The following is a 24026-nucleotide window of genomic DNA, read 5'->3' as shown; positions in this document are numbered from 1 at the left end:
CCTGAAATAAATTGATTTGAACATGACAATAGGACTGAGAAGATCCGTGAGACAACATCGTGCATTAGAGAGGTACTCGCTTACTCTTTATTATTTACTCTTGACTGAAAATAGTGAATTTAAATGTTATGCAAAAGCCAGACCTAGTCAAGAAGCTAGTAAGTAAAAATTTGTTGCATATAATGAGACGAATTACATCATAACTAACCAAACATAGGAGTTGAATAACAGATACCTAGAAGAATTTTACCCTTGGACCCGCATTGAGGATATCTTGATCCCATCACCAAATGGGAGCTTCTAGTTAGTGATTTGATTGAATTTAGGAAAGAGCAGTCCGTACAAGTGCGAACCGAGTTTCAGTTGAAAGGCAAGCGAGATATAGAGTTTAAATATGATAAGTCAAAATTCTACTGGGAAGTAATGATGGCAACTTAAAAGGAAAAATAAAAGAAGAATGGGAAAGAAAAGGCTTAGAGAAGAGCCGCCGAGTTTAATGCTTACGATAAGACACAATTTTTCAACATGCCAACCTACTGCCAGTATGAGCTCTATAGTGTGAAGAGCCATAAAGTTGAGAGAGATTTTGGTTCAAAATACTTTAACAAAGAACTCATTAAGTGGACATCTGATAGAGTTCTGTTGCAGCGCCTCACAAACCCAATAGAGCCTGCCAATATGGCGTTAGTAAAAGAATTATATGCCAATTATCAAGCTGAGAAATGGATTGGCAGTGTCTATGTTCGAGGCATACAAGTAGATTCTAGTGCGAAGATGATTGTGAAATATATCTCTAAAGGAATAACTGCACTATGGGAAGACCCTAAAATTATGTGAAAGTCTAGATGATACCACATATGACAGACTGGTGAATTTGTATTCAATTTTCACAAAAAGGCCAGCTATCACCAACAAGAAGCTTATTTGAAAGCGCATTCCGGAGGAATTTAGGCCATTGTTGAAATAGGTTGTGATGTGAATTTATTGCATGTTGCATCTTATAGAGGTCAAAGCCTTTCTTTGCAGTCGCTAAGATCCTTTGCAACCAACCCATCAACATTAGCAAATTGATCATCCATGACACCACCACCCGAGGTGATAACTTTTTAAAAGTTTTATTTCATGGCCATTTGATCCAAGAACTATGCAGTCAGGAGTTGAGATCCTGAAGGATGAGCCACTAGTTGATCTTTCCTCATGTTTCGCTAGAATTCTACCGCCGATGGTTGGCATCAATAGGATGTTCCCCAACGCAAAAATGAAAAACATCAACCACCGAGCTATCGGAGCAATCAAAGAAGAAGAAGAGCAAGAAGGCAGAGTCACCATTAATTATAAAAATTTTCTATTCCCTAAAAGGATTTGTTCGTTTGTTATTGAGTTGAAATATTCAAAATATACTGTAGTAATAATTTGATGTTGTATGTAAGAGACTAATACTATTAATTAGAATTATAAAGAGTACTCACTCAATAATATCTATGGATTGTTACAATAATAGGAATTTCATTATACAACAAATAAAAGACATGATAGCTAATTTTGATGTTCAATTTGACAATATTCTACATTTAATAAAGACAATAACACCCTTAAAGAAAATTAATGAGTCAGTCTCTCGATACAAATCTCTCCAACAACAAGTCAACCACTGCTCATGTTACGGTACCCCAAGCTCCACTAAATATTGTATAACATGATTTCTGATCCATCCAATTAAACATGGGTTAAAGTAGTAAATTTAAATAATATATATAGAGAGAGACATACATATACAGACGTATCCATATTCATCTTCATTTAATGGGAGTGTTTGTCTTGCTATCATAGAAGTGAGAAATTCCTATGAAGATAAATCACTAACAACATCGACATAAAAAATTATTTTTGGAAGCAAGGAGCATCCATATTTATTGGTACAAATGTCGACAGAATTCTTCCTCAAAGCCTCAATGAATAGATGTAAATTAAATTAAATGTATGATACAATGTAATTATTAATATCACCATCCTCACATAAATTAAACTAATACATTTATTAATACAATAGGAAATCGAATTAGTATTAAAGGGTCACTTATACACATGCACTCGTACAAATAGAGTGATATCAACAACTTATACAATTGTATTAAGCATATAAAAACTGTAATTGACAAACAAAAAACCATAGTATTGCTACTTTTTAAATGTATAATAATGAATAATTTCTTTTTTACTACCAAGCCTCACATCTTAATTAATTAATTAGAATTGAAACAATTAGTAGATGATTAAAAATAAGACAAACATTGTATTGTTGGAAGTGAAAATACTCCAGAAAGTGCATAATAGCATTATGACCGTAAGGATTTTTTGTGAGATAGACAGTAATCTAGCTAAAAACAAATGTCACCGTCAATACTTGCTTCCAGTTCTTCAAATTACGCAGCAATGTTTGTACAACTTGTGTTATGCAATAAATATATATAGAAAAAAATTATTGAACACAGTTAAAGAATTGAATTGAATTGAATATATATAATGAGTTACCCACCCCAATAAATCTGAACAGACGTATACGGGTTTGGAGTTGGAACTTAGCAGCTTAATAAACAACTCTGAGATTTGTTCTTTAGTACAAATCTAAAAAAAGTTTGCGTATGATGAAATTGACAACATGATATACCATTAAGTCGTGGATGTTATGTTTCAGCACATCAATGATGGCTCCAATGAATTTATGATCTCCCACCTCCAGCTTCTTCTCAAGGAATCGTCACCCATCAGAAATCATGGCTTCCAGAGTTATACGTGATCTCAGATGCTTTTCCATAGCTGTAGATGAATTAAGGACAATGGCGACAACGACGATGTGTTCTTTTGAAGAAAATAATTGTTAGGTGTTGATGGTTTGCAGAATTGCATCTAGCTGTCGATGGTGATGATGAATTCAAATCTTTTGCAGAAAGTGCCCAAAATTGAAACCGCTATAGCCTAGAAATTTCTAGTTTCGAAGAAGAGAGCTGAAATCGAAGCCATTGGAAGACATAAAATCGCCATCGTCTTTCATCATCAACGGGGAATTAGAGATATGAAAGTCGTTGGTAGACTTGAGCCGAGATCTGACATAAAAAGTAAAAGACAACGAGCATCATCCAAGTTCCCGGAAAGATTAGAAAGACCAAATAATTTCTCCATGGATTGAGTTGAGGTTATGCGGCTTCAAGAATCAAAAGTAATGAGAATGAACGTAGTGAGTTTTGCGGAATCAAGATTAATTAATAAGAGTTAATAAATGGTGGTGGATTCTCCTCGTATATATATAGAAAAATACTGGTGCCGCGACTATTCTATCTTTTTATACAAAAATTTATAACGTAATTATGAGCTAAAATATTTAGAGAAATTTTCATAAAAATATATAATAATTATTAAAAATATAAAAAAAAAAACAAAAAATATTCTTGGATGACAATTTAAAAGAAAAAAAAAAATAGCATAAATTGGACGAGCAGGAGCTGTATGTTTATTAGTTATAATATATTTTCATATATAAATTTTGATTATTTCATTTTTTATTAGTGATATTACTAAAATTAATATATTGTTATGATTATTTTTAATGGTGGAAATTATAAGATATGTTGTTTATTTCGATAACCGCAAGCTTTAGATGAAACCTGTAATGATTAAAATATAATATAACATCCATTAAGATATATTTTATATTACCACATCCAAAAATATTTTTATAAAATTCACAATTTTGAGGAGGCGGAAAATCTTTCTGTATATACGATGATGTCAAACCACCAATTTGTTCATTCATGTTAATCTTAGATTCTTGAACCTCGTATTTCCATTAATCTTAGATTATTGAGCCGCAAAACCTCATCAGCTCAGCTTCGATCCATCGATTCTCAAATTAATTAATCAATGGAGAAACTGTTTGGTCTTTCTAATCTTATTGAGAATATGTCTTGGAACAAGTTGGATCTCGCCTAAAGCCGATGAGTGGACTCCATATTTTAAGTTTATCTCTCTATGAGCAACGGTGGCAGCGCCAATTTTATGTCTTCCAGTGGCGCCCTGGATTTCAGTTATCCTTTTGCAAGCTGGCTTCCTGCAGTGAACAATAAATATGTGAATTCATCATTAGTAGCTCCATGCAATTCTGCAACTAATCCTGATCCTGACAATCATTATCTTTACGAGAACTCATCATCTTTTGAATCATCGTCGTTGTCCTTGATTAATCTGCAGCTATGGAGGGAGGAGCTGAGATCACGTATGATTCTGGCGGCCATGAGTTATGAGGGACGAAGATTCCTTGAGAAGGAGCTAGAGGCGATTGATGATGAAATCATCGGAGCCATCATTAATGTGCTGAAGCATAACATCCACGACTTTATGGTACATTATGTCGCCAATTTTGTTATACGCAAAGTTTTTGAGGTTTGCATTGAAGAAAAAATATCGAAGTTGTTTGTTAAGCTGCTAAGTTCCGACTCCAAACTCGTATATGTCTACACACATTCGTTGGGGTGGGTAACTCATATCCATATATTTTCAATTCAATCTTTAATTTATTGATGGTATATATTTTATGTACTTCCCCGTACATGTTCATGTGTTATATTAATAATATTTTTATTACAGAGCACGACTAGTACAAACATTGTTGCAGAATCTGAAAAGTTGGAAGCAAATATTGGCGTGATTTGTTTTCAGCCATATTGTCGCCGATCTTACGAAAAATCGTTACAGCAATCATATTATTATGCATTTTCTAAAGTACTTTCACTTGGAAGAATATAAGGTTTTTATTATTTTTAATTATTTAGTTTAGTTAATTAGGATGATGATGACAATAATTTACTTCATAACATACGAACATTTAATTGCAGCTATTCATTAAGGCTTTAGTGAATAATTCAGTTGACATTTGTACCGATAAAGATGGATGCTCCATGATTAAGAAAATAATTACTTATGTTGATGTTGTTGGTGATCTCTCATCTTGGGAACTTCTCACTTTTGCAATAGCAAGGCAAACACTCCCATTAGCTGAAGATGACTATGGGTACGCCCCTCTCTCTTTCTCTTTACATATATATGCTATATACATTATTTAAATTTACTAATTTAGTGCATTGGTAATTGGATAAATCAGAAATTGTATTGTTCAATACATGGTGGAGTTATGGATACTTGATTTAACAACAACATTCGTTGATTCATTGTTCGAGAGATTTGTGTCCCTTTCAAAGAATAAGTTCGGAAGTTGTATGGTGAAGAGATGCTTGCAATGCACAACTTTGCCTTTAATTAAAGTTATAATCAAAGAGATAGGCGAACCTCTACAATTCTTATCTCTTGTAAAAAATGTTTATGGAAACTACGTGGTTCATACTGCACTTCAAGTTTCACATGTATGAATCATCAAGATTTAATATTTCTTTATATTCATCAAATTATCCTTTTTTATATAAACAATTATATAATATTGTAATATGATGCATGCAAGGTAGAACAGATAAACTACTTATAAGATGCGTGAAAATTCATTACAAGATTCTAAAAGATAATGTCCATGGGTTGAAAGTGATGCAAGAGATTAAGAGACTTGAGCGAGACCGCCTTCATCTCATAAAGTAGTTGTAGAGCCTTTTGTATAGATTTATTGCAATTAATATTGTTGATATTAATTAAATAATTAAGTAGGTGATTAATAACTCCGGTTTACAGGGGGTTTTAATGTTGAGTAATATTGCTATATTTAACGTGAAATTTGTCATCTTTTGTCTCTATTTTTTGTCAATGAAATTCTTATTATTGCAATGATTTATATTTAATTAATATTGAATGAAAGAATGAAGAAGAAAAAATCAAAAAGAGAATAGAGGAGACTCGTATCAGACGAGAGGCTGAGGAGTGAAAGAGAACGAAATTTGAGAAAATACGTTAGAAAATAGAAGCTGAATTGGTGGCCAATTTTTAACGAATTAAGAAAATTTATATATGGATGGTCGAGAAAGAAAGGTTGGCCAGTGCGTAAGAAGAAGTAATATGATGCCATCAAAAGGAGAATGAAGCTACTACAAACATCTTATTGCCAATCACCATATCCTCGGTGTACGGAATGCAACACACTGCCACCACTGTCACTACTCTGACGCAAAAAACGTCACATGACATTGACACCAATATTTTGAGCTCGCTACTTGAGACAACAGTCCTTGCCTTAACAACTATAAATATACCTCTTAAGTGCAACGAGATGGACTCAAATTCAAGATGGCAAAATTAAAAACAGACGTAAGAGAGTTAAAGGAAGAAGTCGATGCCAGATTAGGGATGATGGAAATAGACCTCTTGATGCTGGTTCAATATTTCTGAACTTGGCCTGGTTATTATATGAGGTTATTATGTTTCAAATTTTATGAGGTTATTATGTTCTTATTTTTCGAGCATGTTAATTGTTGGTTTTGATAGCTCTCAAATGCGAACTTAATGATTTGAAACCGAACATAGTCAATAATTATGATTATTTGCAATGCAAATAATGATTTGAGTGATTGAATAAATGTGTGTCCCATCATTTCATATTTTTCCACACTTAGCTAAATTTCTTAGTCTTTTTTTGCCTCTGGTAAGCTAGCTTGTGATAACATTGAGCCGACACTCTTTAAGAATGAGCATGGAGGATAAGGTACGCGATATGAGGTTCGCATCTCTAGTGGTAAAAAGAAATAAAGGCAATCATAAATTAAGATCATGAGAGACACAATTATTTTACTATGATCAGTCGCGAAATATAATGGACGATAAAAAAAGGATGAAATAAAAGAAAATTAGACATCAATGTTGAAACGAGAAATATTATCATTCAAAACGATGTCTAGAAAAAAGAAATTTCTAAAAATAAAATAAACCACCAAATTAAATATACCCTTCTTCGTGAACTAAGTTTGGATGGCCCGAGCGTATCTGGTTTGTTGTTTGATCGGTTTAGGGAAGTTAGAAGTTTTAAGGATCATGTTTATTTCTCTGATATTCTTCCTGAGTAGCATCGTGGCACGTTCCCAAGTGATTACTTGCTGGCATGAAAGTTTTTTTTATTATACTTTGATTGACTTTGTTCAGAGACGAACAAGGTCTAGTGTGAGAATTTTTTATTACACTAATTTTGGGCATATTTTTCTAATAATTTCTATAAGCACATGTTGCAATTGTTTTTGAACTTGCTCTTAATTGTGTCAAAATGCCCTGATAGTTGTGTTTCAACTTTGTTTGTACCATTTGATATGCTTTGATATTTTTCTAGCATTTCAGATGCATTTTGAGGAGAAAATGATAAACAAAGATACGTTTTGGAGAGGATGCAATTCGAAATATGTGATGCTGGAATTTTAAGCATTCTCGATTTTACAAGATGTGTTTTACTAGCCAAACTATCTAGGGTGATCTGCAAGTAATGCAAGATTGGGTTGATGAGGATCTATGTTTCAATCCGTGTCAAAGTGATTGATTGTTGATTAAAATTTACATTTGTTGGATTGGACGGTAAAAATTCAATTAACGATTGTCATATATAACTGTCAATCTTCTAGAAACTTGGACGACGCCTACAAATAAGACCCAGATCGAGCTCATTTGTGACAATTCCACAAGTTGAGAGTATATTTGATGAAAAGTTTTTGGGCTATAACATGACATATTTTTAATATGAAGTATGCACACTTTCATACTAATTTCATAGCAAAAGTCCATTTCCATATATCAATGACTTACAATTTCAACCAAACCTCTGAATATCATTACTCTGCGGCTCTTATTTATTAATTCCTAACAACCTGGCCGGAGATTTTCTCCTCTGCCTAGATGGTTGGATCCCAATGGTATTTATAATAGTAGAAAATGGATCAATATCAACCTTCATTTTGGCTTGATCGGACTACCTAAGGATGCCTTTTGCACGGATTTTCTACAGGCAACACAATTTTCATCTTGATGTTCAAAGATCTCATGCCATTTGCAATAGGGCTTATCTAATAACTCTTCATATGTCGGGAACTTTTGGCATTCTTTTAGTCTAATTTGGTTATCTTCCAGAAGATTATTGAATTATTGGAACACTAGGAGGATGACAATCTAGAGTTTAAGGCCACCATAGATGTTATACAAAACAATAATGACTTGGAACTGGCATTGCAGTATCAAAGGGACTTTATGGTAAACATCATAGGAATCCTTCCCTCAAAATTCAGCTCCCCACAGGTTCAACCACCGTACTTGTAGAGGGACGTGATGGTCGACGATCTAAGTTCAGTGGTATGGTTGGAAGTTGTGGAAAACTGAAGGGAATAGAAAATAGATAAAGTAAATTTCAAAAGCCTTCCAATGAAAATTCCAAACACTTAAAGTCTCTTTTCTAAATGTATTATTGGATGGCCACACCATTGGGAAGGTATTGGTAGATGGAGGAGCCTCAATCAATATAATGACCCTATCCATATTACGAAAGATCGGCAAGACCATAAATGACCTTATACCCAACGGCCATGATAGTGATAGCTAATGCGGCCATGGAACGGGAAATGACAGAATAAATCTCTCTGTGATAAAAATAAAAAAATAAAAAATAAAAAATAAAAAAAACCAACATATGCAACCATCTTTGGACAGGATTGGATACACACTTCGACATGTGTTTCATCAACCCTTCACAAAAAATGTGATGTTTTGAAATAAGGACAAAATTGAAACTGTGAGGACCGAGGAGAATCCTCTAATGGAGGTACAAACACTAGAATCCATTTATTATTTACCCAAAGTTTTCCCTTTTTTTCAATGATGTTACAGGATGTTAAAAAATAGGATAAATGCAATCTTATAACAATAGAGAATTCGAGGTGCATTTGAGGTCGGATCCCACGGCCTTTTGAAGAAGACGCTTCCAATTGGTAAAAGTTATGAATTAATACAAGATCGGAAGGGATGAATTAAAAAATGCACGATTGAGGTTAAGGTAGATCTTCAGGAAGTAGAATACAATCTGGAAAGTTGGAAGGGTTCTTAATTTTTGTTTATGTGGGTTCCCGAAGAACATGAGTTATTTTCACCGATACAAAGAGCTACCGTAATGTTTTAGGCTCAAGATCCGCTGGAGGATGTTAATTTGGAATATTCAGGTCAAACGGATCAGAAATAGGGTGCTGGAGAGATGCATTGCTAGGAGCCGGGAAAATAGTTGTGGTATCATCCATGTTTTCACCTTCCATTGAAATAAAAGTTGGCTTTGGGGTTTCCGATAAATTTTTAAAAAATGAAAAAAGTTAGCTTTGGGGTTTCCGATAAAAAATATTCGACTATGATTAAAGCAATTAAAGCAATGAACCATGATCCATCAAGATTTGACGAAACTAAGAGTCTAAAGTGAACGAGAATATGAAAAGACGAAGCAACTAATTTGGAGATAAATAATAAAATTAATATGGAAAGTTTTTATAGAGTTAAGTTATTAAAGAAACTTTTGATGAAGACAATCGAAGAGATTTGGAGTTACAAATCATTAATGAGTTCATGAATGAATTATTGAAGTATTTATGGGAGAAGGATAAGGAATAAGAACAGGAGTATCTATTGCAAGAAAATCCAATTCCACTTCCAATCACTCCAAAAATTTTCATCATGTAGCCATTTATCTTTATTTTCTTTGGATTTTGTTTCATGTATTATTTTTTCCAATTAATTTTATTTCATGCTATTTTTTGCTGGGCCTTCTTTGAATTATCAATTTTCAAAGTTATTATTGTCATGTTGTATTTTCAAACCTTTTGATCCACTCCAGAATTCACTCACGAGAGCTCATTCGAAAACATCATTTTTAACTTTATGTGTTCGGAACAATATTTCTTATAAATTGTCGTTTAAATTTTCAACAAGAAAATATTATTTAAATTAAAATTTAAAATCAATATATAAAGTCAAATACAAACGTAATGCACCCTTAATTTGTTTACTTAAATATGTGTGTGGCTTGAGATTAGATCAAACAATTATTTTATTAAAAAAAAAAATACACAAACCATAAAACAATTATACTGTTATTTTTTAATAGTAATAATAATACTCCTTCCCTCGTCCAATCGTGGACTCGTTTGATCGGACACGATTTTAAAAAAAAGAATGGATAAAAATAAAAAATTTATTTTTTCAAATAAAGAATAAAAAAGTAATATTTTGTTACTAAAAAATAAAATAGAAATAAATTTGGATGACAATAAAAAATAAAAAAAATAAAAAAAAAACAAATGTGAGAATAAATTTGTAAAATTGATGGAGTAATTAGTAAGGATGTCAACCGGGAGAATTTGGAACGAATTTTGCCGGCCCCAAGACCCGCCCACTAGAAAATATTAGGATCCAAGATCCGTCCACCCCAAACTCTTCGGGTTCGGGGCCAACCCGACAGACCTGCTTTTTTTAAAAAATAATTTAATACTAAAAAAAACGTATGTGTCAAAATACTAACAAATTAATTATAGTTCTAAAAATAAGAAAAATCAAACATGGACTGTGATTATAAAAAGAATTGTAGGAGAACAAATGCCAACATAAATTTAATGTTCTATTTTATGTTTAATATGTTAAAAAAATAAATAAATAAATAGATAATATAATTTATATTGTATAGAAATATAAATAAATTATAATAATTATTAAAATATATGAGTTTGGGGAGAGGCGGATTATTAGTAAAACCCGTAACCCACCTCGAATCCAACCGAATCTAAAACTCAAAATCCACAACCCACTTCGAATCAAATTTCTTAAACCCAAATCCGTTCTATTAAAATCAAATCCAGAGCGAATTGGGACTAACCTGTCCCGTTTGACATCTCTAGTAATTAGAATTAAAAGTAATACTACTAGTTTATATAGAGCATTGGATGAAAGAACAGTAGGGAAGATGGCGACGACTAATGATAGATATCATCATACACACACCGCAGGAATGGATTTCGCTTTTTTCTTAACCTCTATCCATACACTCATACATACATACATACATATATATATACACTCTCTCTCTCTCTCTCAAGCGAGACAAGAGAGAGAGAGAATGCAGTTGTTAGCGCGTCCCCCTCCTCCTCCTTATCACAATTTCACTCCAAAACAGCATCCTCTCTTCCTCCCTCACTATTCCTCCTCCTCCTCCTCTCCCAGCCACCACCACCACCACCTCCGCCGCCGCCGCGACTTCGCCGCCTCAACCCTACTCTTACTCCTCATTGCCCCCGCCGACGCATTGAGTGCCGACACCACAACCAATTGCCACCCTCCAACCCCCACCACCAGCAAAGCGTTTCTAGACATATCCATAGATGGAGACCCCATTGGTCGGATTACCATTGGCCTCTACGGCGATGCTGCCCCAGCCGGCTCCGCCCGGTTCCGCAGCCTTGTCAGCGGTGCCGCCGGTGTGAGCTACCGCCGCAAAGACTTCATCAGAATCACACCCAACTACGTGCAGCATGGAGGAGTTCGATCCTACGGCATCGATGCTGAGCTGGCGCAAAAGCGGCAGGGGAGCAATTTCGGTGCCGAGAGCCTCCTCAGCGAGTGGGAGAAAGCAGCAGCAGCCAGCGAAGCCGAGGAATGTAAGACTAAGACGAGGAATGTGGCCGGGAGCGTTAGCATTATCGTGAGGAATCCATCAAAGCCACCCCCGAAGATGAAGGTGGTGGCGCGACAAGGGAAGCTGGAGATAGATCAAGAAGAGGTCGGGGTCGACCCCAATGGCACCGAGTTTGTGATCGCCATTAAGGACTCCCCGGAGTTGGACCCGTCAGCTTTGGTGGTGGGAAAAGTCCTGCAAGGAATGGATATTGTGGAGAGAATCGGACAAGTGAAGACCGTGCAAGAGAATTCATCGTCCCCCTATTTCAGGTAATCAACAACTCAAGTTTTGAGCTCAACCATAGCGAACGATTATACAATATACTGAAAACTATCGTATCAAATCCAATCCATTCAATCAACGGCGGTAGGCAAGTAGAAGAGAACACATATGTATCAAAAGCTATGAGAAACTATGATACCAACTATACTTGCAGAGAGTATTTTAATAACAACAGTATGTTTTTCTCTATTTAAGGGTCGCAAAGCTGATCGGAGACAAGAGAGCAGTGGTAGCAGAAAGGGGATTTAACAGACCTTACTCAAAGGTGGTTGTCACCAACTGTGGATTGATCGAATGAATGACTCTTGGACGCTCCATCCGACATATGCCCGGGATTGCTCGTCTGTCTCTTTGTAATGATAGACTACTGTTTCTACACCAACATTTGTTGCTGCTATTCCAATGTGTCAGCCATGACAAACAAAACCATGAATACGATCCAAAAGAAGGTGAGGGCAAAATTCCCCATTGAATAAAAATTTCAACTCGCCTTTACAGTACAATGTTTTACTGCCTCCATAGAATGGGGTGGGGAAGGAAATAGTCGAAAAAACTGTAAAAACTGTCGAGTCAGCACAGTGGTTCAGATTGATACCTTCACCGATGTCATGTACTTAGCTTCCACCAGAGATCTTCGCTCTTTTCTTGCTTGAAGGTGTGAATAATTTTTCTACAGAAGCAACCGGATCATCCACCTGCGCTCACAACAATGTAAAACAATTGGCGTCCTTTAACCAAACAAAAGGTAGATGAAAAGTTCGACAATCTTGTTACAATCACATTTTACTCTTTAGTTAGTTAGCTCTAGCATAGTAGAGTTACAGTGGGAAGAGGCGATATAATAAAAATTTGGGATTCACAGGGCATTACAAGAGCTCATATCAATTCATTTTTGCAAGCAAATTGCCGGCATCATCAAGCCTGTGATTTACACTTGAATACAAACTAACCAGCTGGGCACTTTGTCAAGAAATCAGTATGTATATGCTGTAACCTTTTTACCTCAATTAAGGAAGATGAAGAGACGTCTTTGGGCTCATTTTCCTTTCCTAAAGCAGTTAGAGTCTGTTGCCATCCAGGAGAATATTTGCCAGCCAAAAAGATCCATGGGCAGAAGTGCCTGTGCTGCTTGATTGGATCAAATTCCTTCAAGTTGGGATAGGATGGTAGTATTTTATCCTCCCCTGCAAAAGTTCATAAGCAACTTTACCACCATCGTATTGCATTGAAAGTTTAAGACATATTAAATAGCGGAAACAGAATGAAAATGATAATGCCACTTAACAAATTTCCGGATCCCCAAAGCACAAAGATGTGTTAACAATGAATGTAATTCCTTGACAACTTAATATGTAGGGACATCTAAGATGGTGTTTGATCACATAAAAGATGGAATCAATATTTCTTTGCAGAAATTAAAAGGGAAATGGCAAAACAAAACCGATATTCAAAAGTTTGCAATGCTGCAAAATAAGCATGTCAAGACTAAGATACATAGACACCAAGAGCAACAGTTAGTCAACATCTCTATACTAATCAAAGAATGCTACTCAAGGACCACAAGATTTCAACCCAAGATTAATGAACTGAACAGAGAAATTAAGATGTGAATTAATCTACACAATCCAAAGAACACAGGCTTATTCTCTGGAATCAACATTATTTCAGAATTATCAGGGCAGTTACCTCCAATGTTTCGGCCTTGTTCACTTTGAGCCTCATTCAACTCTTGTCTGTTGGGCTCAGTGTCTCCACCCTGAGCAACTAGGATATCATCCGTAGCTGTGGTATTAACTGTTGTAGCTGTCTCAGTCAAGTTTACATTGACAACAGAACTGTCTCCACCCGTCTGAGGAGTGTCTAACAGGATTTTGGGAATTAAATCTGTCGCCAGTATAGGGGTTCCTTCCCCAGAGACATTTGCACTCTCTATTGAAGTTTGCTGATCCAACATCTCTGATGACTTATGAATGGCCAAGTGATCCTCATTTTCAATTTCCAAAGGAAATCTTGCTCTCAAGTTCTCACCAACAACTGGTAAAGATATGGTGGCATCATAATTCAGCAGAGCAGGTGGAAGGCCACCTGCAATTGAAAAACCTAATGATGCTGAATCAGTGGTAACAGCATTTGCGATACCTTCATTATTTCCAATATGCATATGATTGCTGGAAGAACCTTCTTCCGCATTGAGCGGGATAGAGGTACTTTTACCCTTAACAACTGTAGGCCCAACAAACCTTAAATACTCCAGGGGCCGTGGAATGGTAGAGAAAGCCCATAGTCCAACACTTGCCCCACAAAGCTTGCAATCTAGAACAACACAGCCAGGATCAAACTGCATTTCACTAGAAGTTTTTGTGCTCTCACTAGTACACAAAGAATAGATACTAACTTTTTTCTTTTCTCCCTCTGTAACTGTTACATTGCCATCTTTCAAAGACTGATTTTTTCCATCCTTGAAGTCAACTCTATATGGCAAAACATGAGGTTCCCAGCCAAATAAGCTTATCATCTTCTGAGCCTGCATACATTGAGAAGTCACTACTCTTCACTGTAGCTGTTTTGGCGATGTATGATAGATGAAACAACTTAAACAAAATAACCAGTTAAAAGAGAAATGAAAATTTGAAGTAAACCTAGTTGAAAAATCTCTATATCAGCATTTTGATGTTACACTGAATACCATACAAGACACAAGTAGAAGAACTATTCACATTTTACAAGAAGGACCAAACAGCAGCATGTGCATGATTACCAGAATATTAACAGACTGCACAGGCCCTTCCATTCAGATACCTCTCATACACAAACAATTACTTGAATCTAAAGTTAAAAGACCCTAAACACACCATGAATATTACTGAAATATACTCAATATTCATGTAAAAAGTAAAATGGCAGAAAAAAACAGAACAAAGAGACGTAGTAACATGTTTCTTCCAAAATTCAGTAATTGCACATAGGATCAAAGATTTTTCAATAGTTTCTGTCAAACCTGATAGTAGGAGATGGAAGAAGTTGACTTTGGTACATCTTCTGCGAGCTCTGCCATAGACTGTTCATGAGGTGTGTTAACCCCTGAAGTTGGACATTCTCTTAAAAAGTGCTCCAACTGAGAGCTTCTCAAACATGCTATGGCTGCAGGTAAGATAACTGGAAGTGCTAATAGGTGCGAAAGTGACAAGAAGCGTTTCTTATAATCCTCTATCAACGAGTCTGATGACAAAATTGGAAACCGAGCAAGTTCTTCTGTACAAATGTTATTAATCCAAGGACATAGTAATTTATGCCCGCTTTCCAGCTTCAAGCTGAATACCATGGCAGCTTTTCCAACTGGTTAGACAATAACCAAAAAGAAGACAGATTCAGCAGTTGTGGTACATTTGTGCATTCAAGTTTTCCCACAAATTGTGCAATGAAATCTAAAACAAGCTAAAGATATATAATGTGGAAAAGAAAAGGTCATTCAGAGTATCATATTCATACCTTGTTGATGTGTCCAAGCAAATGGAGTAGAAAACAGTAGGCGAGCATCACACGAGGTACAAGAAATTGTGTCCGCATCAATGTTAACCCAACCCCTCCTGGCACATTCCAAAGGGCTGACAACCTAAAAAAAATGTTTCTGTTCTTTATAAGCCTTTCAAATTATATAAGACAGAAAGCTTTAGCAAAATTACAAGATAAAGAAGCCCAAGCATGTACTTTGCTAAATGAGTGAGCAGACTTTCAGCAGAGACGTCTTGGAAATTCAACTATGGTAAAGCCATTTACACTTGATGATTAGGTGCCTAAAACTAGAAAGTAATGAAATTGCGGGAATGAATTTGGCCACATTTGTTTCAACTTCATCTGACAGTTTTTCTAATCCTTCCATCTATGACAATCAACAACTTAATGAAAGAAAATTTCTATCTATAAACTTTTTGTACATACACCACGAACTAGCGATGCCAAGGTCATTATTATCTGTTTTAGTTTACATTTTACTAGTGGTACATAATGATTTCTGATCCCGAGTCCTTGTAACACCAATTTGATACATTCCTAACGAGTAACGGATATAAATATAGAGAACAGAATAAATAACGCATAAAACTCACTAAACTCTGTTACGCCAGAATTACTTGGTTCGTCAGGAAACGCCAAACATGAGTAGCTAGTCCTTATTTATGTGGAACTTCTTTTCATGGTCAGGTGCACATGATAAGATGCATAATAAGGACTATATTGGTTTGATTCAGTCGCAACATATTATCATTATGGCATTCTTAGTATAGATATACCATATTATTTAATGGAACTTTTCATCAAAACCTTTCCTATATGGCTTACAGACCTTCAATCCAAAAGGACTATGAAACAATGCTAAATAGACAACTACTACTTAGTTTATATATTCATTTCCAAGCATATAATTGACAAAAGTTAGCCAACCACACACATACACATTGTAGAGTCCTATCAAAACTTAACAACCTCCAGACCAATTACAAGTAGCTCCATCTTAATTTGTAAACCCAAATTTTGAAGTAAACTAAGACAATCATAAGTGGTATATGAATATTGGTAGTATGTTTCAGTCGTCCATGAACTTTAACAAGTCCAGAAACTAAATGGATTGGAAATGGAAACAACCAGCTGATTTCAGGCAGAAATTACAAGGAAAGAAGGGGAAAGATATACTAAGCAAACAAAGTTAATGCCATCTAACAAGAGCCAAAAAACCATTAAATGACTAGCCTTTTTTATCACACAGATGGAAATTTATCTGAGCACAAACCTAATTAGTGTTCTTTTACCACAGATGGAGATCCATCTGAGCAAAACCAGACATTCTCTATCAAATACAGCTGCAACTTGTTCATAATCCAAGTGCAAACACATGATTGCTGGGTATGGCTCAAATTTCTCAAAGAAGAAGAAGAAGAAGATTCTTGATTATGATTATTGCAATGTAGGAAAAAAGAATTAAAATAAAAAATGTTTCCTACAAGATGAATTCTTAACTACATGGGTTAGGGCCTATTTTCTCTTGATATTTAGATCTCTTTTCAGATGTGGTATATATGAAACGTACTAGAAATTCAAAATGGCTTGGAGGATTGATAATAGTGAAGGACCTGTTTCTCCGTAAGACTACTAGGAAGACGAGAATAATAGAGAGCCAAGAACTTGGCCATACCTGTGGTTTGGCAAACCAGGTCATCGACTTGAAAGTGGCTAACCTCCTAAACAAATCATTACGGTCCCAAGGCCGGCACTGCGGCGCAGTAACTGATACAGTCGAATTTAACAAGAAGTCCGGTGAATCATCGAACGCATTTTTCGCCGATTTTGTTCCCGCTGAAGATGGGTGCAGGCGCTTTCGGCTACCTAATTTCTGACTCCCTTGGCTGCGACAAAACATCAACAGAGAAGCAAAGCTCCATCAGGAATTTAGAACTACGACGCAGATATTACTAAACTGCCTTCATCAAATAAAATTATGTTCGACCTAACTATAGAAGTTGTGGCAAAATTCCATATGTAAGGCGTCACCAAGTGAAATCGATTCGATTGAAAATATACTCATCGACAATCACAAAAGCAAACATAATTCAAATTGGATGCACAAGAAATCGAAATTCACGAAACAGAATAAAAACGCAAAACGGATTGAATCCCTGGTAAATGAAGAAAACGGATAAATTGAAACAAACATACCCAGCAGCGTTGTTAGATTCTTGTCGAGATTTCGTAGGAGCATGAAACAGCTTCTTCATCACGGCTTCAAACCTTTTCTCAGATTCTTCCGCCATTCTCTCGAGTTATCTCCGTTCCAAATTAACACATTGGAAGATTTCTCTGCAGTGTAGAGCTGTAAATACACACACAGCTCTAAATAAAAGCAGCTTGTAAACACAAATGATCTGACGACACTCCCTTGACTTGTAAATATATCTATAGGTGTTTTTTTTTTTTTTTTTTTTTTTTGGATTTTGATTTTGTATCTTTATTTTAAATTATAAATTTTAATATTATGAATGTAAATATAAATTTTAGTATTGTAATAAAAAAATAATAATAAATGTTTAAGTTAATATTTTTAAAAAAATTTAAATAGTAAAATTTTAACAAAAATTTTCCAAATAAATATACTTTTTGATTTTAATTTTTTTGCACTTGTGCAATTTTTCTATTAAAAAAATATTAAAATATTATATTTAACTATTGTTCAAAACGGTGTGTTTGTTTGGAGGTTTGGATTTTGAGTTGGGATTTAAATAGTAAAAATTTTGAATTTGAATAGTTGTATGATGTGATATAAATAGGTGTTGATGTGATGTTCTGAATGTAAAATTGATTTTTAGTATAATATAAAAAATGAAAAATAGGTGTTTGATTTGATATTTTTGGAGGGAAAATTTTGGATGAATAGTAAAATTTTGGTAAAATTCTTCAAACGAACAAACTTAATGTCTGAATTTTTTTATTGATTTTTTTTAATAATTTTGTTTTATTTAAATGCTGCATTATATTGATTTTTATTTATTTTGAAAAAGTTAATTCTAATATTATTGTGAAAAGAAAGTTCTGAAATTGTTTAGTTATAAGTTGAGGCATAAGTTGATATATATTGTCTACTTTTTTTTTTTAATTTTAATATAATATTTCAAATTAAAATTAACACTAATTATTTGATACAATTTTAATAAAAATATATTATTTATTATTATAAAACATTGCATCAAAATAGTATTTAAAAAAAATTCAAATCAATTCTCATTTCAAATTATAACCAAACAATTTGTAAAATGAAATGCATTTTTAATTCATGTTTCCAATCTCTTAAAAAAAGAAGAAAAAAAAAAAAACATAGTTATATATATTAAATTTTCTATTTTTAATAAATTTATTTATGTTAATTATATAAATAAATACTTTTATTTATTTATTAGAAATAACTGCAATTTAATTTATGTAGATTCAACGTACAACATTAGTATAAATTAATACTAGTATAAATTAATACTCCCTTTGTCCATAATCAACTGTCCTAAATATTTTATAGAACCTTAATCCACCCCGGGAAGATTGGATTGTGATTGTTTAAAACTCGTTAAAATGCGGGCCTAAATGAACCAACCCGGGTGAGCCGCAGGTTGAGAGTGGGTTAGCCCACAGCGGGGCGGATTAGCCGCGGGCCAAGTAAATATAATAATTATTACTCACTCGTTTAACTAAATGAAATTTTTTTACCATTTTTTGCTGTCACATTAAAAAATTATAATAAAACTAATCAAATATTAACATCAGAATATATTTTAATTTTATATAAATTATAAAATATACCATTATAAATACAATTAATTTATAAATAAGGTACAAAGAGTAAAAAATATCAAAATCATCTTGTAGACTTTATTTAATAAATAATATATGATTATTTTTAATCCACTGAAAAGAGATATTTTAAGTTAAGACGTAATAAAATAAAATTTATATTATCATTAGCTTAAATAAATTATCAATATTGTCTACACGCTTGTTTTTCTTCTTTAACTCTGTTATCCATGTCACTGTTATTTGTTTTGATTTTTTACCGTTTGTTTTGTTCGTCTTCCATTTTATTATTTTATAATTTTACAAATTCATAAAATTAATTATGATTTATTTTTAAAATGGAGTATTTCTTATTATTAATTTTTTTAAATACACCAACTAATAATATTTAGAATTGAGAATTTTTATATTTTTATTTATTTTAAAATATTTATTATTTAAATTCTACAATAAAACTATTTTTAGCTATTTTTAAATATTAATTATGAAAATATTTATAATATTAATATTCTTTTAATATTTTTAGAAAGCCCGTGGGCTAGCCCGCTTAGCTCGTCACCCGCCGATAGATTGGGTTGGGTTGATGAAATTTTGATCTGTCCCGCCGCAGGTTAGCCCGCAAACAACCCGCTTATTTGCGAGTTAGGTTGGGTTGTGGGCCAATCCGCCCTACTAACCCGTTTTCACAGGTTATGCAATTAGCTTTTTATCATTATTTGACAATTTTGCTCCTCCACTCTGTAAATAACTGCACGCATTTTGTTCTTCTGTTCTTCATTTTCTTTATTCTGCGAACGATTTTTTCTTCTTCTCTCATCGTCCCCTAGATCCATTTTTCTATCAAATTTTATCAAATTTCATCTTCAATATCGTGGGTTTCATTCGATATATATCATTTTATTGACAATGAAGGAGCAATTTTGAATATTATGGCATAACGTGAAAGAGAAAAAAATATTGTCATCGTTGCATTCGTCGTGGTAAGAAATCCACAATCAGAAAAAGCACAACATCATAGCAACGGTATAATTGTTTTAGTCTCAATTTAATTTGTAAGAAATATCTTTTGTCAACGAAGTGTCAAATCTATTTTCTCTTTATTTTATTTTATCGCTCTTGTCTAAATTTTTTGCAGCAATTTTGCTGATTTTGATTTGCCGCCAAATGAAATTTTTCATCATTATTTACATCCATCTATACAAGCATTGTACTTTTTAGATATTTATTCATAACTTTTCACTCTTCTCTCGTTGTATTGCTGAATTTAAACCATAGAGTCAGTGTTAAATGAAAATGATGTTAGAGTGCCCAAAGCTAAGTGGAAAAGGCTCACTAATGATGTTTCAAATTCTTTTACAGAAAAGTAGAGATGGAAAAGTAAAATTCGGCTCCGTTAAAGAAGTTGCTCGTCAATTTGAAGTCACTGATTGCACTGCACAACGAATATGGGCCCAAGGAAGTAAAAGTATGCTTGATGGTGGTGTGGTGAACGTATCATCAAGGGCAAGTAAAAGCGGTCGTAAGATGATTCAAATCGATCCGGCTGTTATAGCTCAAGTGCCTTAACGGCAGCGTTCTAATCTTCGCTTACTTAGCGTTGCACTTGAGGTTTCTAAATCAACAATTCACAACCAATTCAAAGAAGGTTGTTTGAGACGGCATTCAAATGCCATCAAGCTTTCACTATCCATTGCAAACAAAAAGGCAGGACTTGAGTTTTGCATATCAAAAGTTGATCAAAGCACACTGAACGAAAATCCGACTTTTGAAGGTATGTTTAATTATATACATATCGATGAAAAATGGTTCTATTTATCAAGAACTTCAGAGAAGTATTACCTTACTCTAGAAGAAGCGGATCCACACCGAACCTGTCAAAGTAAAAACTTCATCCCAAAGGTTAAGTTTATGGCTGCCGTAGCACGCCCAACATTAGGTAACAATGATTCTAAAAACTTTGATGGAAAAATAGGAATATTTCCTTTTATCTATCAAGAACCTGCAAAAAGAAAAGGCAAGAATAGAGATGCGGGTACCTTAAAGACTAAAGTAATAACTAGTAATATTAGGGATGTTATTAGATCATGTTTGATAGACAAAGTACTACCGGCAATTCGTGAGAAGTGGCCGAAATCTCGTTCTAAGGTTATTTTTGTGCAACAGGACAATATGAAACCTCATATCTCTATCAATGATCCGGAGTTTGTTTTGGCTGCAAACAAAGATGGATTTGAGATTCATCTTTGTTCACAACCTTCAAACTGTCCAGATCTGAATGTGTTAGATCTTGGATTCTTTAATTCAATTCAATCTTTACAGCATCAAAAAGCTCCCAAGTCCATTGATAAATTGGTTACGGTTGTTCTTACCTCGTTCAATGATCAAAAAGCACATACTCTGAATCGGGTTTGGCTTTCCTTGCAACTAATAATGAATGAAATAATAAAAAATCTTGGGGAAAATAATTTTTGGTTAAAGCATATCAACAAGGAAAAATTGGAGCACGAAAATCAATTGCCAATTTGTTTGCCTTGTGATCAAGATGCTTTAATTAATGCCTTGGGAGTGCTTCAAAATCTGCAATATTAATGGAGAGGAGCTTTGTAATGTTTTAAATAATATGTTTGAAAATGGTATCCTAATGTGTAGAAGATGACTACTAAGTTTTTTATATAAGGTTTGTATTATGTACATTTTGTAGTGGCATAATAGCACACCAAATAGATATAGTGGCCACTTTATTTTGTAATTTTTTGTAAAAATATATTTGTTATATTTCTGGAAGTATATATATTTAGTTGTCTTCATTTCACTATTGCCCTGTCATTTCTCTCGAGCATTCATAAGGTGTTATTTGACAGATTGTTTGGCTGTTAATTGGTTTGGAATTAAGACATGCTAGTTAGTATTTTAATTCCTCTGATTTGTTTTTTTTATTATTATTATATATGTGTGAATTTTATATTGGTGCTTTTCAATTTTGAGTTTATGTATTTTTCATGAAACCAATTTTGGTGTCTTCTCATTTTTAGTTATTATGAAAACTTTGAATGTTGTTTTATGTGATATTGTAACTTGTAAACTTTTAATGGGGTTGTTCTCATTTTGAGCTATCATGAAAACTTTTTTTCTTACTTTTTCTGCGTATGGCTTTTTGTGTTCAAAGTATATTTTTATGGCATAATCTTTCATTCTTCTACATGCATTGATTTGTATATTATCAATTGTCTATTATAATCTAACTACGGTTGTGTCTTTTTTCACTGTATGATGGTTGGGATAACCACTCATGGAAATATTTTATTTAGAAGTGATGAAGGTTGTAAAGAGCTTACTTGAGTTGTGTGTTGAGTTGTTGGATTTGACTCGTCTCCTTATAACATTTGGCTTATTGGACTGTATCAAGTTAATAGAATGAAGGAGGCCCTGAACATATTTTCCCTTGTGACGCTTTTTTTTTTTTTTTTTTTTTTACATTTTTGCTTCTTGAAGGCTTGTTTGTATCATAATCCACCAGTTGATCAACGTCCAGCCATAACACATCATATTTGATTCATGGATTATCTTTTCAAGTTAATCATTGTTGGTATCGAGTTGGAGAGGAATTCCAAAGGTCACAGAATTGTTTGGATCATCAGGGAACCTGTTGCATCAAGCATCTCATAAAAGACCTGTCAGAGACCTGCTTGGTTTTGGCATCAGAAGAAAAATATTTTATTTTAAATTAGAAATTTCTTGTAATTGACTTACTGTGTGTTTGGGCACTACTTCCCATTTTTGGATTGCCATTTTAAGAGTGCTTGTACCTATATTTTTTTGTGTTATGAAGGAGTATTATTTTTTTTGTTGCCTTAAGGTAGTGGCAATGTCAAAGGGATCAAATTGTGGTGAGGGCTTAATGCCTACTATGTGTTTCTTTTTCTTTTTTTCTTTTTTCTTTGAAATATAATTTACTGACTGCACCTGTCAATACTTAGTATTGATAAATTTCTTACTTGATGTAAAAAAAAAAAAAACATTATATCATATTGATCCTCAAACAATGAAATATTTGGTTTTTTTTAAAAAAAAATAAAATAAAATCTCATTTACACTCTTTCATACCATACCAATGATGACGTATGTTGAATGAATTTTTTACATTCTAATTCCTACACCCAAGTAGTAGTAGTACACTGTGCAATTATCATACAATTGATTTTTTAGTATTTTTGACATATTGATTCGATTTTAGCTAAAGTTATATAAAATAAAAGTGCAACCATTGAAGAATCCATTGAAAGATGTTATACGAAAGGTCTGCATACTTCCCCAGATCAAATCTAGAAAATATTAGATTCAATATATATATATATAAGAAGATAGAAATAAATTTAATTTATATTCCGGTAGGCTAATGATTAAAAAAATATCAATCTATATTGGAAGATAGACATAAATTCAGTTGCAATAAACATCAAATATTTTTTTAAAAAAATACAAAATACATCAATTTATTCCATTCTCATCAACCTCACTCATCACTATGAACAAATGATATTAAAAAAAAAAGTAAATAAAAAAATATAACCATCAATAACAATCTGCAAACCACAATAAACTTCAATATAAATTAAATTTAAAATATTACATAACATTCTGACTCTTATAATTGAAACACAAGCGCAAATATTAGGATCATTCAATATCTTGAGAATAAGTTCTCACAAAAAATTACTTATATTTAAATGAACTATGCTACAAACAA

General features: G+C 33.6%; 3 protein-coding genes across 3 annotated transcripts; 2 read left to right on the top strand and 1 right to left on the bottom strand.

Moving 5' to 3' along the window:
• The first annotated feature begins 4026 nt into the window (after window positions 1-4026).
• Window positions 4027-5420, top strand: LOC127262773 (pumilio domain-containing protein C6G9.14-like). Its single transcript, XM_051291585.1, has 3 exons — window positions 4027-4437; window positions 4890-5065; window positions 5156-5420. Exons 1-3 carry the CDS (start codon window positions 4027-4029, stop codon window positions 5418-5420), a joined length of 852 nt encoding a protein of 283 aa, XP_051147542.1.
• Window positions 5421-11071: 5651 nt separating this feature from the next.
• LOC127262977 (peptidyl-prolyl cis-trans isomerase CYP26-2, chloroplastic) lies at window positions 11072-12453 on the top strand. The gene is made up of 2 exons (XM_051291860.1): window positions 11072-11937; window positions 12146-12453. The coding sequence occupies exons 1-2, from the start codon at window positions 11111-11113 to the stop codon at window positions 12246-12248; spliced, it is 930 nt and encodes a 309-aa protein (XP_051147817.1). The 5' UTR covers window positions 11072-11110; the 3' UTR covers window positions 12249-12453.
• Window positions 12384-17853, bottom strand: LOC127262976 (uncharacterized). The gene is made up of 7 exons (XM_051291859.1): window positions 17660-17853; window positions 17139-17349; window positions 15440-15563; window positions 14949-15286; window positions 13637-14474; window positions 12953-13134; window positions 12384-12645 (listed from the first exon to the last, which is right to left on the bottom strand). Exons 1-7 carry the CDS (start codon window positions 17752-17754, stop codon window positions 12565-12567), a joined length of 1869 nt encoding a protein of 622 aa, XP_051147816.1. The 5' UTR covers window positions 17755-17853; the 3' UTR covers window positions 12384-12564.
• Window positions 17854-24026: the final 6173 nt, after the last annotated feature.

This window comes from Andrographis paniculata, unplaced genomic scaffold (assembly GCF_009805555.1).
Source record: "Andrographis paniculata isolate CXL003 unplaced genomic scaffold, ASM980555v1 Contig66END, whole genome shotgun sequence".
Lineage (NCBI taxonomy): Eukaryota > Viridiplantae > Streptophyta > Magnoliopsida > Lamiales > Acanthaceae > Andrographis > Andrographis paniculata.
The sequence above is the reverse complement of the archived record's forward strand: the minus strand, read 5'-3'. Positions and strand labels throughout refer to the sequence as shown.

What these genes read in the sequence shown, in the direction of transcription:
- LOC127262773 (XM_051291585.1), top strand. Translation starts at nt 4,027, where the DNA reads ATGAGCAACGGTGGCAGCGCCAATTTTATGTCTTCCAGTGGCGCCCTG. An exon ending in TTATACGCAAAGTTTTTGAG is followed by an intron (nt 4,438 to 4,889) that starts GTTTGCATTGAA and finishes ATTTAATTGCAG; the next exon opens with CTATTCATTAAGGCTTTAGT. An exon ending in TTAGCTGAAGATGACTATGG is followed by an intron (nt 5,066 to 5,155) that starts GTACGCCCCTCT and finishes TGGATAAATCAG; the next exon opens with AAATTGTATTGTTCAATACA.
- LOC127262977 (XM_051291860.1), top strand. Translation starts at nt 11,111, where the DNA reads ATGCAGTTGTTAGCGCGTCCCCCTCCTCCTCCTTATCACAATTTCACT. An exon ending in TCATCGTCCCCCTATTTCAG is followed by an intron (nt 11,938 to 12,145) that starts GTAATCAACAAC and finishes TCTCTATTTAAG; the next exon opens with GGTCGCAAAGCTGATCGGAG.
- LOC127262976 (XM_051291859.1), bottom strand. Translation starts at nt 17,754, where the DNA reads ATGGCGGAAGAATCTGAGAAAAGGTTTGAAGCCGTGATGAAGAAGCTG. An exon ending in CCTGGTTTGCCAAACCACAG is followed by an intron (nt 15,564 to 17,138) that starts GTATGGCCAAGT and finishes CATTTTTTTTAG; the next exon opens with GTTGTCAGCCCTTTGGAATG. An exon ending in CTTCCATCTCCTACTATCAG is followed by an intron (nt 14,475 to 14,948) that starts GTTTGACAGAAA and finishes CAATGTATGCAG; the next exon opens with GCTCAGAAGATGATAAGCTT.